The sequence below is a fragment of the Thamnophis sirtalis genome, unplaced genomic scaffold (genome assembly GCF_051295495.1).
Source record: "Thamnophis sirtalis isolate CommonGarterSnake01/CBP01778 unplaced genomic scaffold, rThaSir2_p1.2 scaffold_9, whole genome shotgun sequence".
Taxonomy (NCBI): domain Eukaryota; kingdom Metazoa; phylum Chordata; class Lepidosauria; order Squamata; family Natricidae; genus Thamnophis; species Thamnophis sirtalis.
Window position 1 is genome coordinate 30,907,901 of NW_028261389.1, and position 14,635 is coordinate 30,922,535.

At 35.9% G+C, this 14,635-nt stretch overlaps 1 protein-coding gene across 3 annotated transcripts in view; it reads left to right on the top strand.

Moving 5' to 3' along the window:
- The window catches only part of CACNA1I (calcium voltage-gated channel subunit alpha1 I), a 173,384-nt gene that overhangs the window by 64,282 nt on the left and 94,467 nt on the right, over positions 1-14,635 (top strand). For all 3 annotated transcript variants that reach the window (XM_087723205.1, XM_087723207.1, XM_087723206.1), the window contains exons 4-6: positions 3,584-3,743; positions 9,131-9,446; positions 10,138-10,230. In XM_087723205.1, the coding sequence (XP_087579331.1) occupies positions 3,584-3,743; positions 9,131-9,446; positions 10,138-10,230 (569 nt within the window). The remainder of the gene's footprint in view (positions 1-3,583; positions 3,744-9,130; positions 9,447-10,137; positions 10,231-14,635) is intronic.

The following is a 14,635-nucleotide window of genomic DNA, read 5'->3' on the forward strand; positions in this document are numbered from 1 at the left end:
GAGGTTTCAGGAGGCTTCTCTTTTCACCTCCAGAGGGTGAAAAACAGTCCAACGCGCAAACTGGAAGCCCGTTCCCACCTCGAGTGTCCTCAGAAATGGCTTCGTGTGCCACTTGTGGCACACGTGCCATTATGGCCATAGATGATCTTTACTATTTGGAGTGCTCCAGTGATTCTTTATAATGAGCAGAAAATGATCAGGAATCAAGACTTGCATTTCACAAAATAGCGTTGCTTTGCACATAATGCAATAATTTGGAAAGAATCAATGGGATAAATACTTGAATCTTCCTGATGGCTTCTTATGCATGTTACTAAGATACTATATTATGCATTTGTGGCCTTGTTGTATACTGGTTGAATACATTTCTCCATGTTTACTATTGACATCATGCAAGTAGGTATGCTTTAACCAAGAAGACTAGAAGCAACCTCTCCAAGTATTGGATGAGAATTCTCATAATTCCCAGCACATATGGCAATTCTATATTGTATGAGTCTCCCTAAACTTGGATAATTTGATTTCTCAGAAAATGGGTAATGGCTTTATAATGTTATATTCCAAAAGAGAGGGATAACATTTTGAACTAACCCTAGGTGTTGGATTTTGGATAGGTACTAATCATTTATTGGATTGCTGTTCTTTTATATATTATTAGAGTCACAACTGGATTCCTGCTGACAAAGAACATTTTCTCAAAATGAATGTATACAAACTTTTTAAAATGGACTTTTGTATTGTAGCTTTCCTGGGTTATCTCTTCCTTCTAGAGACTTAGATTTTTTGTTTAAAAAATCTGTCACTTGAATACCATTTTAATTACAAATCAGAAAGTTCCAATAATTTAAAACATAAAATACATCTACTAAAGTGCTAGAAAAACCTACGGATCCATCTTGCTTTGGCAAAGGAATGAAGTAATAATAAGGCTTTTAGATTTTATTATTGTTTGTGTCAAATTATTTTCAGGAAATTCTGAGAATTAAGAATATAATCAATCAAAGAGTTGATGTATCTTTTCTTTTCCATAAGGTTCTTATTTCACACTTTAAATGGCACCATTCAGATGGTGTCTTTGCAAACTTTTTAAAGCCAATTAGTATATTTTACCTGACTGTAGCTCAATGTGTTTCATATTTTGAAGTTATTAAGTCAAAAGTAAACACTTTGAAGTAAATGAAAATTCAGTCCAAGTGACCAGTAGTTGACTAGTTGATTTTAATCTCCTCTGCATCAAATGTTACCAGTTACCAGTGGTACCATTAAATTCCTCTAGTCATTTTCACTTGTCCGTATCCCATTTCCTTTCATTGTTAACTAATTACTTATGATAAATTGAGTGAGAAGCATGTTTCCCATGGAATTATTTATTAAAATATACTAGTGGATATTTGCAAACAGAAAAATATTTGGAATAAATTAATTATATCTATTTTACTGGAAGAGATTTCATGCTTAAAGAATTCTTGCTTTCCATTGGCCTGCATGTAATGATATCCAGAAGCATTAAGCAGATAACCCATTTTGTTGCAACATTCCTTCCCCCAGAATTAACTCATATTTTATCATTCTTAAGTAATTTTGAGAAGGTTATTACATTAAAATGTGACATAAAATAATCATCCTAAAAAGGCGTTGCATTTTTTTTTTAGAACAGCAGTCTTAGATGTGTTTACTGCAAATGTCCCATTTATTTCAGTGAGGTTCAGTCTCAGATACATGAGGCTAAAGCTAAAGATTCCCCAGGGGACTTTCCCGGATAAATTGTTATTGCACCTCTTCTGCCCCATACATCTTTACCTGGTATGAAAATTCTTACTAATTCCCTAGGGCAAACTTGATGCTCTTGATCTGTGTTATATTAATGTTTTCATGATTACCAGCCAGAATGAATGAAGAAAATAACTGTAGTAAAATACAACTGGATGGCACCATGTTGGAGAATATTTTAATAAAACTCTAATTCCATGTCATCTATTTTGCTGCTGACTTCATATATACTAATGTTTACATTCACAATGGTCTCATTAATTTAGGGTACTTGGCCATATAATATTTGCATAAAAGTTACTGATTCAGTCCCCATGAAATCAACCTTATTTCTTTTGCACCATTTGTTTACTTAGCTCTTGGATGTATGACCAAATATCACTTGTTATATGGTAAGAAAGAATGGTGCATTTTGTTTTTCATCATTTATTATTCATATACTTGTAAAGAACTAAATCAGGGTATTTTTAATGTGTAAGACGTACAATGGTTAAAATGATTTTACATCTTTTATATCTTATTGATGAAAATTGGAGTCCCTGGAGTTAAGTATGATAAGTGATTAGATACATAAATGCAATCTCTCATCACTGGTATTATGTGAGTTATTTTCTTCTCTTGCTATGACTTGAATTATCTAGAAATGAGGTTACTGAAACTCAGAATGCTTTTATAAGTATTAAATCCATGCCGCTACATATATATTTTCATCTGTGAATACCTTAATTCTTCATGGAGCTCAGTTCCATGCACATTTCTGAGCTCAGAGATTTTTTTTTTTATTCCCAATTGCTGGAAAACAATGACACAGGAAAATGAGACAAAGTGGAAAGCACAAAATAATGTAACTAATTATATGACAGAGGGCATAAAAAGGGGATTAGCTAGTGCCTTAGGGAATTGTCACAGAATCCTAATCTTATCTTTCCCTCTCTCTTCCCCTCCCAAGCCAACTGAAGTAATGAACTAGTTATAAATAGCTAATTAGTCATTTATACACTGCCCTACATGCAACATCTTGTTAAATGAAATTCCCTGGACCCATCCAGTATAGTGAGGTTTTTCAGAAAAGATAGAAAAGTAAATGGGGGATTAAGAGAGTTACTGTTTGTTAAAAGGATTATTGAAATGCAAGGTACGGTGAAATACATAAGCACTATGATTAATTTAGCAAAAGGCACAGACCATTCTTACCAATCAGCCTCTTATCTTGGCAAAGTTATGCAAAGTTAGGGAGAAACACAGACAACCATTTGAACAGTTTCAATTTGATAATTTTAAAGAATACATGCGTAAGAAAAGAATAATATTCAGTTAACCTGGATCCAACAATAATAACAGGTAGGTGCTAAAATACTATGATCATGAGGGTTTTTTCCCCCTAAAGAGTTTTATTTAAACAATATCCATGGTGTGGAATGCATTTCAGTTCAAAAATGTCAGGTATTTCTTGTTTACTTTAGCATTTTGGATCTTGAAACACTAAAAATGGGAAGTACCTCCTGTATCTTAGACATTTATGAAAATCTGTTTATAAGAACAGATCCAACATTAACAAACTGGCTGGATCAACCATTAGACTAAATATATTGTTGTTACATAATTCAAAGTTGCACATCTATGGTAAGTTTTCTAGCTGCCTCTCACTTTTTTTAAGCTCAGGATTTCTTTCTATATTGTTATCTTCCTTTCTCTATTTTTTCTAGTCTTACTACCATATTTTCCTTGTTTCCCCTCTTTCTTTTTCCACTTTCAATCATTGTTCCTTTGTGGTGATCTATCCCTCTCTCCCTGGCCCTGGTCCCTCTCTCAGGCATGCGAATATTGGTGAATTTGCTCTTGGACACATTACCCATGCTGGGGAATGTTCTCCTTCTCTGCTTCTTTGTCTTCTTCATCTTTGGCATCATCGGTGTACAGCTGTGGGCTGGTCTACTGAGGAATCGCTGTTTCATGGATGAGAACTTGACAATGTGAGTGCTCAGGAAATGACTTTCTTATTCCTTTTCAACTTTGTAAAGTCTCTGTTTCTCCCTCAATTTTATTTTATCTTTGATATTGAGCTAATCCCAGTCCCCAAGTCCCTCAGTCTTGTGTACTACATCTAAAAGTTCAATTTGCTTCTTGAAAGGAACCTGTCAGATTATTGAAATTACTGTTGTATGATTATGTATACCATCAACATGAAAATTCAAAGATTAACATAAGATTAAAGTGTTGGAGACGATGATGTAGTGCATCTAAATCCAACTCCCTCCTTGATGCAAAAAATCCAGACAAAAAACATGGATTGCTAGTTTTTCAGGGTAAAAGAATCCATAACTTCAAGTAAATATTTCCAAGTATTATAATTTATTAAAATTCAAATATATACTGTATATTTAAACAACTGAATTACTTGCCCTTTCAATGTGTTGGAGAATTAACTGCTGTGACCCTCATCCAGAAAGATCCCCAAGTTCTGAAAACTGTACAATACATTTGGAGGGAGTTGGGTTAGGTAAGACTGTACAGTAAACAATAGTACCCTCTCCCTTTTCTCCCTTTCTGATTTTATAGCTACTCATATGGTTCCCCACAGTCTTCCCCAGTATTGAAGCAGATGATGTGTGAATCAGGGTGATAATTTCATGGAGAACTGTGGTGCTAACCTTTCTGTTAGTCTGTCTAGATCTCCAGGATGTTGGCATGTGTGCAGATTCTTAACTTGTCCTCTCTCTAATTTTACACATTGGTAGAAATCCAGCCTATGATGCAAATATGTAGTTTAAATTTTTTGCTTTGACCCAAGGATATTTCATGGTTTTTTTGGATATAAAGTTTTTTTTTCATTTCATAATATATCATCACATGTATACTATTACATATTACATTATTATATAGCCAACATCATATTGTATTATTAAATGTTTAGATCAATTCATTTTACCATCAACTCCTAAAAACAATTATTGGCTCTTCTGCTCTCCATACACCATATGTGGACCTTATCCATCACTTTCTTCTTCCTCTCTCCTCCCCCTCCCTACCTCCTTTCTTCCCTCTGCCATCCTTCTCTTCTCTACTTCCCCTTCCTCTCTCCTTCTCCTCTTTCCCTTTTCCACTCCTCCTTTCTGTCCTCCTCTTCCCCCCCACGCACTGTCTCCTATCCCTCTCCTTCCCTTACCTCTCTCCTCTACTTCACATTCTTCATCTCATTTACTTGGTGTATTTCAGTTTCTGAGCAAGCTCCATTTTATGTTGATGGTATTTATAATTCCTTTTCAATATACATATTTAATTTTAACATATCTTCCTCCTTTAAAAAAATAGATTGTGCTTTTAGCACCCCCCTCCCCCACCTAATTTTGAGATGTAGACTGGTTACAATTCCCAGCTATTCTCACATTATATTTATATAATTATACATCCTTACATGCCCCCAATTTGTGATTCTGTCTTTAAATCTCAATAGTTTCCCATTGTAAGTATATTTCATGTTCCCTCTCCATTTTTCCATATCTTGGGTTAATTATCCTTAATTGTCTATAAATGGTAATCCTTACTGTTCAATGTTCATTACAATTCCCTTAATCTATTATATAAAATAACAAGTGGTAAATATCTCACTTTGTTCATCATCTTAAAAGTTCTATATATGTCCATGTTTCACATATTTTAACCCATGCCTAATTGTCCTTTTTATTGTCATATTCAATCAATTCGCAACTCAGTTTAATTATCATGTATAAAAGTGAATCATAGACCTCTGCTTTAAATCTCCCCATATTAGTTTCATATTTGTCCATATTCCATATATTTTAACCTTTATTTAATTATCTTTCCATTATCATATTCAACCATTTAGCAACTCCATTTTATTGTCATATTTAGGAATAAACCCCTTATTTTAGCTTTATATTTTCCCATATAACAATTTCTAGTTGTCTGATTTTTTCCTAGTAAGTCCTTTGTCCCACTTCTCTGTTCCTCCCTTCTCCCTTTTCTTTGTTTTCACACGTCCATCCTCTTCAATTTTCCCCAAGCCACCATCAGAATATTTCTCTTTGTTGGGGCATAATCTCCTACTTCAATTTTCCTTATGCCACTGACAACCTCCAAAACATCTTTTGTCTGTTTTTTATTCCCTTTTGTTGGAACACATCCCCCTTTTACAATTTTCCCTATACCACTGCCAAGTCCAATGGAGTTTTTTGTCTGCTTTTTATCTACCTCCATTTCTACCCCTTCATTATCTTGCCCCCCTTCTTCTTTGCCTTCTTTAAATACCTGCTTCTCTGGGTTCAGAATTCTATTTAGGCTTTATTTTTAATGATTTATGCATATGTTTTATAATTTCAGGTAGTTCTTCAAATTCCCAGCTTCCCATGATGTCCAGTTCCAAAGTTAGTTTGTTATACAGTTCTTATTTCGGAGTTCTGATCCACCTTAAATTTATCTACTTCAGCTGCTGTGGGGAAGAGTGACGGGAGCCATCTTGGTCTTTTGTTTTTCCTTAATGTCCAGTTCCAAAATTACAGTTAGTTATACAAGTTTTATTTTGAGTTTCTGGTCCACCTTAAATTTAGTTAATTCAACTACTGTAAAACTGGAAGAGAAGCTGGAACCATCTTAATCTTTTGCAGAAAAAAAGGAGGAAAAAAACCTTCGTTTTTCCCAGTTCTTGACTCTGTTATTATTTCCTTTCCTTGCCACTCCTCACCTCTCGCTGGTCATAGCTGCTCAAAATATATTAATTGGAACAAGCTTGTATACAGCCAAAACTTGGGTATGTTTCTTCTTCGCCTCCTGCTTTTCCAAGTTCTGATTTACAGCGATTGGTTAATTAGAATTTCCCACACAGGCAAGATTAGGTTATCAGTTGTCAATGAGGAGATAGTGCTTTTTTCTTGATCTTTCTCCCTTGTTGCATCCCATCTCTTATTAATTGGGATTGCTTAAGATATGTTTGTTAAAAGACACTCGGACGAAATAAATCTTCACGCTCCTAGACTCCTTTAAAAACACAATCGTTGCAAGTTGGAAGCCAAATTTAGAGTTAGTATTTGAGTGGGTTTGTCACTTCTCTGCTTTCTACCTTTCTGTCTGAATTGTTTCAAACAAATGGCTTGGGGGAGGGGTAGTGTTTCAACCCTCCATTTTCCTTTTCTTTATTTCTTTCTTTTTGAAAAAATCCCGTTCTGACCATCAATATTATTTATGCTCTCAAGGTTCTTTACCTTTTCCAAGTTTGATTTATGACTGTGGGTTATATGAATTTTCTTACCAGTCTTTCATCTCTTCCTCATACCTCTGTTCACTTGCTTTGGCTGGAAGTCAGTTTCTTGTGCAGCATGTTGCCATGCTGCCGTCCCTACTCCGATTCAGAGGGTAAATCTCTGTTCTGCAAGGGAGCTGTTGCCTCCCTCTGGGTCTGATGAGATGCTGCCCCTTCTTCATACCCCCTCTCCAGTGGGGTTTCAATCTAAAAAAGATCTCGGAGTTGGTTTGTCAGATATGGTTCATGTGAGACTCTTGAGAGCCCACATCCCCCCCACGTCTGTCCAGCTGGAGAACTTCCAGTCGAATCAGCTATTTCATGTTATGATTCATATCATATCAAGAATCACAGCAATATGGACTTTCCAATGAATATACATTTATGGTACATATTTATAAAGCATTTTTAGCATTTTAAATACATTTTCTGTGGTTTTTCTGCCTACTTATAAAAATTCAAACAGGTTTTATTCACATTGCATTTTAAAACATCTAGTATACATCTGAACCAATATCATGACTAAAGGAACAGATTATAAAATGGGTGAACTCATGGTTTAAAATTGTACTCCAGTATTTTTAGATCATTCGTTCTTTTTTTAATTTTTACAGATTTTTATTTTTCTGAGCTTCTACTATTTTAAGTTTTGATTCAATATTGTGGGAAGTATTGCTATCACATGTTGAGAAATAAGTATGCTTAATGATTCCATATGCTGGCATGGTACCAGATTACCCATTTGCTCTAGGAAACATCTGTTGTCTATTTTAGTTCTAACTGTGTCACAAGTCTTTCTCTCAAGGAAAAAAAATGGATTAAAAAATGCTCTTTCTTTGGCCTTTTTCAACATCTCTTCCCAAGTATATAAAAATTGGATTTTCTTGAGTTATAATCACATCAGATCATCTTCTAAACTATTGGTCTAGGTCAACTTGAATGAGCCACAACATTTTCTGTTTCCTTCTCCATATCATACTTTGTTATGAGCAAACCAATAGTAGTTAACAAACCCAAAGTAGTTAGCATTTCTTCTCCAAACAAGAATTATAAACTAGTGCTGTTCTAGAGTTCAGAATGAAACACAGAGAGGGAGCTGAACATGCTAATGGCATTTCCAGATTTCCCATATCTTCAATTCCCAAATTTTCTGAACTTTTCTGAAAAAGAGGAGACCATCTTTCTTTCTTTCTTTCTTTCTTTCTTTCTTTCTTTCTTTCTTTCTTTCTTTCTTTCTTTCTTTCTTTCTTTCTTTCTTTGAATACCTGCCCAAGGTTCCTGCTTTCAAGGAATCATTTAAATACAATGAGCTGGGTACAAGAAGAAAGAACCTTCTTTTAGTTCTAATGTACCAATGGAATTAATGGGTAGAACTGGCAAAAATAGAATAATAAAATTACTTTCCACTCTGTTTTTAGCACTCAGAGAAGACTTTCTGATTGGAAATCTACTATTTTCTAATTTGGCTTTAGAGAACAAGCATTGACACAATAAAAAAAATTACAGATTTAGTGTGCTATGGGGAACCTGGTCACAAACAAGCATGCAACCATGGAATTGGATCTTAAACTGGATCTTGTAATCAATGTAATGAGCATTTTACTCTTGTTGTTCTTGTTAATATTTCTAATTCTAGCTGATACCTCTGGATAGATAACATCATTAATCCTCTGCTTTACTAGTTTTTTATTATGGTTTTTCTTATAGTCAGCCAGCTATTTGGGGTTGGATTTGGGGGTAGGGGTATTGGTCACTTTCTGAGTGCTTCCAAGAAATCTAGGATAAGGAGATATTGTTGTTTAAGGATATTAAAAGTACTGTACTATCATAGAATGTAAGCTGTTCCAGGTAAAGTGTCTTTTGAAATTGACTGATAGTGATTTTGTCAGAAATAATAGTCTCTAATTAGTCTCCAGATGTTTTGAAATTGCTCCTATGATACTTACTATTATTGGTACTTTCTTTGCTTTCTTTTGTAAGCATTTGTTCTACTTCTATTTGCAGGTCTTTACATTTTGTGATTTTTCTCCATTATGCCTAATCTACACAAATATTATTAACTCTAATATTTGCCATAACAATTTTGTTCATGTGTTCTCTCAGCCAAGGTAACATCACTCTTCCTCCCTATTATCAACCTGAGGAGGATGATGAAATGCCCTTCATCTGTTCACTGTCAGGCGATAATGGTATCATGGGCTGTCAAGAGATACCCCCACTCAAAGAACGGGGCCACGTGTGCTGCTTGGACAAGGACGACTACTTCTACTATACCTCGGTCAGGCAGGAGTTCAACGTCAGTGGCATGTGTGTTAACTGGAACCAGTATTACAATGAGTGTCGTACAGGCAATGCCAATCCACACAAAGGGGCAATCAACTTTGATAATATTGGCTATGCGTGGATTGTTATATTCCAGGTAATCTGAGTCAGGTTATCCAAGACCACTAATCATTCTAAAGATGAGGTCCCCAAAACACCTTTTCAAGAATCCAGGGTTTACTCAAGATATTTGGTTTCCTGTGGCAAAGAACAGAAATGGACTTGTCTGTTTAATTTTACTTGAGTCCTGGCAGTGTCTGCTCCAAGTGGCTGATTTTGAGAACCGTGGTTTATTTCAGGGGTATGGCATGAAACAGTCCTGTGTCTCTAAGCCAGCAGTGCATAATCTTTTGGCAAAGGGAGCTACATTTTGTATTTAGGCAGACAATAGGCACAACCTATTAATTTTAATTTAAAGGAGTTGGTAAAAAAAAAAGATTTTAAATCAAATAGAATTAAATGAGAAAACTAAACTAAGTTAAATTAAATTAGAATTAAGAAGACATTAAATTAAGGAAGCTAATATTATTCCTAATGATATTTAAAATGTTCTGATAAGTTTTGTGAGGGTCCCATCAACTACTTTGGAACACTATGGGGGTATAAGTCCTATACCTTGTCTTATGAAATATAATTTGAGAGCATCAGGCTAGGGAAAGTTGTTTTAATAGTCCATAAGGATTTTATTTTTTGCTTTTCTCAATATTTCTTTAAGATGCCTTACAAAATAATTGGATTATCTATCTCCTTGCAGGTACTGAAATATTTCCTATTCCCTCTTCTTTCAGGTGATCACTCTGGAAGGATGGGTGGAGATTATGTATTATGTGATGGATGCTCATTCATTCTACAACTTCATTTACTTCATTTTGCTGATCATTGTAAGTACACAGTAAACCAGGGAGCTGGACATTTATGTTCTTTGAAGTAAAATAGCTGTTGCAAATCATTCTAGGAGATACCGATTTCAAATCCTTTCGTTGAAATAGCAAAAAAATCATTCAAATTAACTTTGCCATTCTTGAATTCTTTCTAAGGTCTTTGAAATCTGTTGTCATGTTTAACTACTAATTTATAATCATGTTCCAAGAGCTTATAGTTTAAACAGACTTAAAGTGTATTCCACAAATCCCTTATGTGACAGGAAGGAAAGAGCTTAGTGATGGTCGTAGATAACACTAACTACTTAAATGAGAATAAAATATCTAATTTTTTCAGATTTCCCAGCCAGCCAGAATATGGCCAAAAATGTTCTATGGTCATAGAATTTTGGGAGTAGCTATCCAATGCATCAAGTTGAAAAAGGCTGTAATAGGAAATTTTCTATATTAAAAAGATACTTTTGTATTATTTGTATACCATTTTATGCCCCTATTGTTCATGTTCAGGTCAAATCATTGATAATTGGATCAAACTATTCCAACTTTATTTATTAAAAAAAACCCATACATTTAGATTTTCTGAGGTTTTTTTTAGTTTATATGTACATGCAGGATTTGAGCAGGATTTTTTTTTAAAAATCCTATAAAACAATTGGGGAAAGAAAAGAGGAAAGTATTGGCTATTGATGGATTGAAGAATATCAAGGTTGATGACTAACCCAGAGAGACACAATTATTGAGAATTAGAATGTTCTTTATCCTTTGTTCATAGGGCCTTGACAATTTATTCATAGATTCCTAAATGCTGCACTTTGTGAATTCTTATGAATTGGATTACAATATAGGCAATATAGCCATATAGGCATAAATAGACGTATGAAGGCAATATGCCAATTTTGGTGCCAGTGGGCATCAAAAAAAAAAGACTGGCTGGAAAAGTTATTTAATTGGTTTCCTTAAAACAGGGGTGCAGGGTTCAGAGCCCTGGGATTTTTTAGGAGAAGCAGAAGTAGCATTGATTTACTAGCATTCCCTCTTCTTTATGCATGTTAATAAAAATAGCATTTAAGCAAAATGTAATACAGACTAGTACTGATGATGTTATCTAATTTGGATATCGAAACATGTGCAAGAAAACAGCCAAGCTCAGAGAGCACCAAGAACCCCTCATAATACATTTTCTAATAGAAATGAATATTTGAGGGCTCAGGGTTCAATTGTGGGGTCCACAGTGCTCTCTGAGCTTGGTTATTTGCACAGATGTTTCATTACTCAACTAGGTAACATTACCAGGGCCAATGAGTGTGGATTTTTTCCCTATTTATATAAGTAACTTGTTCTGCCAATGTTGGTGGAAGTGTGGTTTTATACTTGTTAAATAGTTCCTTGATTACAGTACCAAAAATTAAGAATAGGAAAAAATACAAAACTCCAAAAAATTAAAAACAGAAAAAACAAACAAAAAGACAAAAGACCAGATTAAGAATCACAGCATCTTAGCTATCCTATATTGTCCCAGAGATTAACAATAATTCATCCTGTATCAAATATCAACGTTTGTTTCTTAATGCAATTTCTTATCAATAGTTGTCTGATTAAATATAATAAGTTCAATCTCCAAATATCAGGCTATCTTCCCAACAAAGTCCAGATAAAATTCCTGATTAAGTGTGATTAAGTGTGATAAATCCATTCCCCCATCTTCTTCCATCCTTGTGGGGAAAGCCTGATTAAGTGTGATAAATCCATTCCCCCATCTTCTTCCATCCTTGTGGGGAAAGCCAATTTGCGTCTCCACTCCGTGTAATTTCTGCTGTTGTAAAAGAATGCAGGCTTATACTTCAAACAGGTGTACGCACCAGCTCAGTTAATTCTAAGTCTGTACAGTCCCAATTTCTTTCCAACAAGTTAACTGGTTCCAAATCACAAAACAACATGCTTCTGAATATTTTCCATAGCACCCCTTGCCAGATAGGTCTACAGCCATCCAAAAAAGTCATCTGAGTCATCCCTAAGTGCTCCCATTCAAATCCAGGGAGCAGCACTGCCAGAGAGCCAGCTCTGGAAGCAAAATCAGCAAACTGTCAGCAGGAAAAGGAAAAATTTCTACAATTCAGCAACCATTTGGGGATGTCTCCCCTCCCTTACATAATTATTCCTATGCAATCAACCTACAATAATGGTCAAAGCATACAATAATGGTTAAAGCAAGGCCCTTAGACTCTAATACACGTAGTCCTCAACTTATAACAGTTTATTTAGTGACTGTTCAAAATTACAAAAGCACTCAAAGTGACTTATGACCATTTTTCACACTTATGACTGTTGCAACATTCCCATGGTCATGTGATCAAAACTTAGATGCTTGGCAACTGACTCATATTTCTGACAGTTTGAGTGTCCCTGAGTCATGTGGTCACCTTTTGTGACCTTTAAAAAAACTGAAACAGTGGGAGGACCAGATTCACTTAATAACTGTGTTACTAACATAACACTTGCAGTGATTCAGTTGCCACAACTGTGGCAAGAAAAGTTGTAAAATGGGGCAAAATTCACTTAAGAAATGTTTCACTTCGCAGTAGAAAGGCTGGGCTCAATGTAGGTTGAGGACTTACAACTATAATTGAGTTCTCAGTTCTTCCATTTTTGTCTTTCTGTAACTTGAAGTTAAAATTCCCACCATTTCTATTAAGCTAAGACACCACTTTCGTGTGGGACCCTCATCCCTGTGATTTTATTTGTTGATTTGCAAACAAAGAGAGGGTATTATAAAAGTTAAACTCCAAAATGCAGTATTTGGGAAAGCACTGAGTTGCAAAAAGTTGCTATTCCCTAATCATAACCTGACATACTCACTATTTCTTTCTAGTAAGAATTTCTATAAATAGGAAGACAATAAGAACAAAAAAAAAAGTAAGTTAAAATACATGTTTGGAATTGGAATGAGCTTTCAAAATCCTTGCTCAAAGGACATAGACAAAGAAAAGCACTTGTTTGGCAAAATTCTCAATGTTATGGGGATCAATATAATTCAAACAGCATATGCAAGTATTCAGATTCAAAACAGGAAAGGTCCTTTGATCCCAGCAACAGTGCATTTCCTGTACTTGACAACAAGCACTGAAGAAAGCAACTTTTTAAGAGGTTGCTGGCTGATGTTGTGAGTGCATTCACACTATGTCCGAAGCCAGTGAGACTTGGATTGTATACAGGAGGCATGCTAGGCAATTGAACCACTTCTACATGACCTGCCTCCGTAGAATACTGAGGATCCAGTGGCAGGATAAGGGACCAGACATAGAAGTCCTCTCCAGAGTAGACCTGCCATCCGTTCATACCAGGGGTGAAATCCAGCAGATTCTGACAGGTTCTGGAGAACCAGTAGCGTAAATTTTGAGTAGTTCAGAGAACCAGCAAATACCATCTCTGGCTGGCCCCAGGGTGGGGTGGGAATGGAGATTTTGCAGTATCCTTCCCCTGCCATGCCCACCAAGCCACGCCCAAAGAACCGATAGTAAAAATAAAATGAATTTCATCACTGGTTCACACCCTGTGAACTGATGAAAGCCCAGACACGCTGGACAGGCCATGTTGCAAGGATGAGACACTAGGGTGAGCTGTCTCAAGGAAAACGAGCTCATGGGGGACAAAGAAAGCGATACAAAGACATGTTGAAAGCCTCCTTCAACTCCCTGGAAATTGACACCACCTCCTGGGAAACCCTGGCACAAGATTGATCAGCATGGCGCACGCTGATCCACCAAGGCTGCCAGACATCTGAAGACAGAATAACAGCCATAGCACAAGCCAGAGCTGCAAATGCTGCAACAATGGTGCCCACACGTCTGCCCGACATGTGGCAGTATAACCCTTACCAGCCACCTGCAGGCACATTGTGGACAGCCCACAATCTGTTAGATGTCAAGGTCCTCTCTTCGAACACGATGGACAAGCATCATATCCGAAGCACCTTTCCTGCTTTGACTCCAAATACCGCATGTATTTAACAATTCTAAAGCACCCTGTTGTTCTTCACATGTCTGCAAACCAGTGAATCAGGTGAAATAAAAGCGAATACTATTTTAACAGATTTCATAAATCTTGCAAAATGTGTGAGATGGAAAGAACTTTACATTACAATACATCCAGCCGCTCAGCAGTTGGCCATCTAGCTTGCCCTCATTCAAAAACTTCCAGCAAGTAGGAATCCCCCAGTTTTGAAGCAAAGTGTTCCATTGGTAACATTCTTCCTGGTATTCTGCCCGACTATTTTAAAACAGCTGTCAAAGGCTTTTAAAGAACACTGTTTTATTTTGAAATAGTGAACTGTTCTGATCCTGAAGCTGGCCAGGAAAGGCTTAGTTTTTCAAAGGCTAATTCAAGTGCTAGCAGAGGCCTGGCCCCT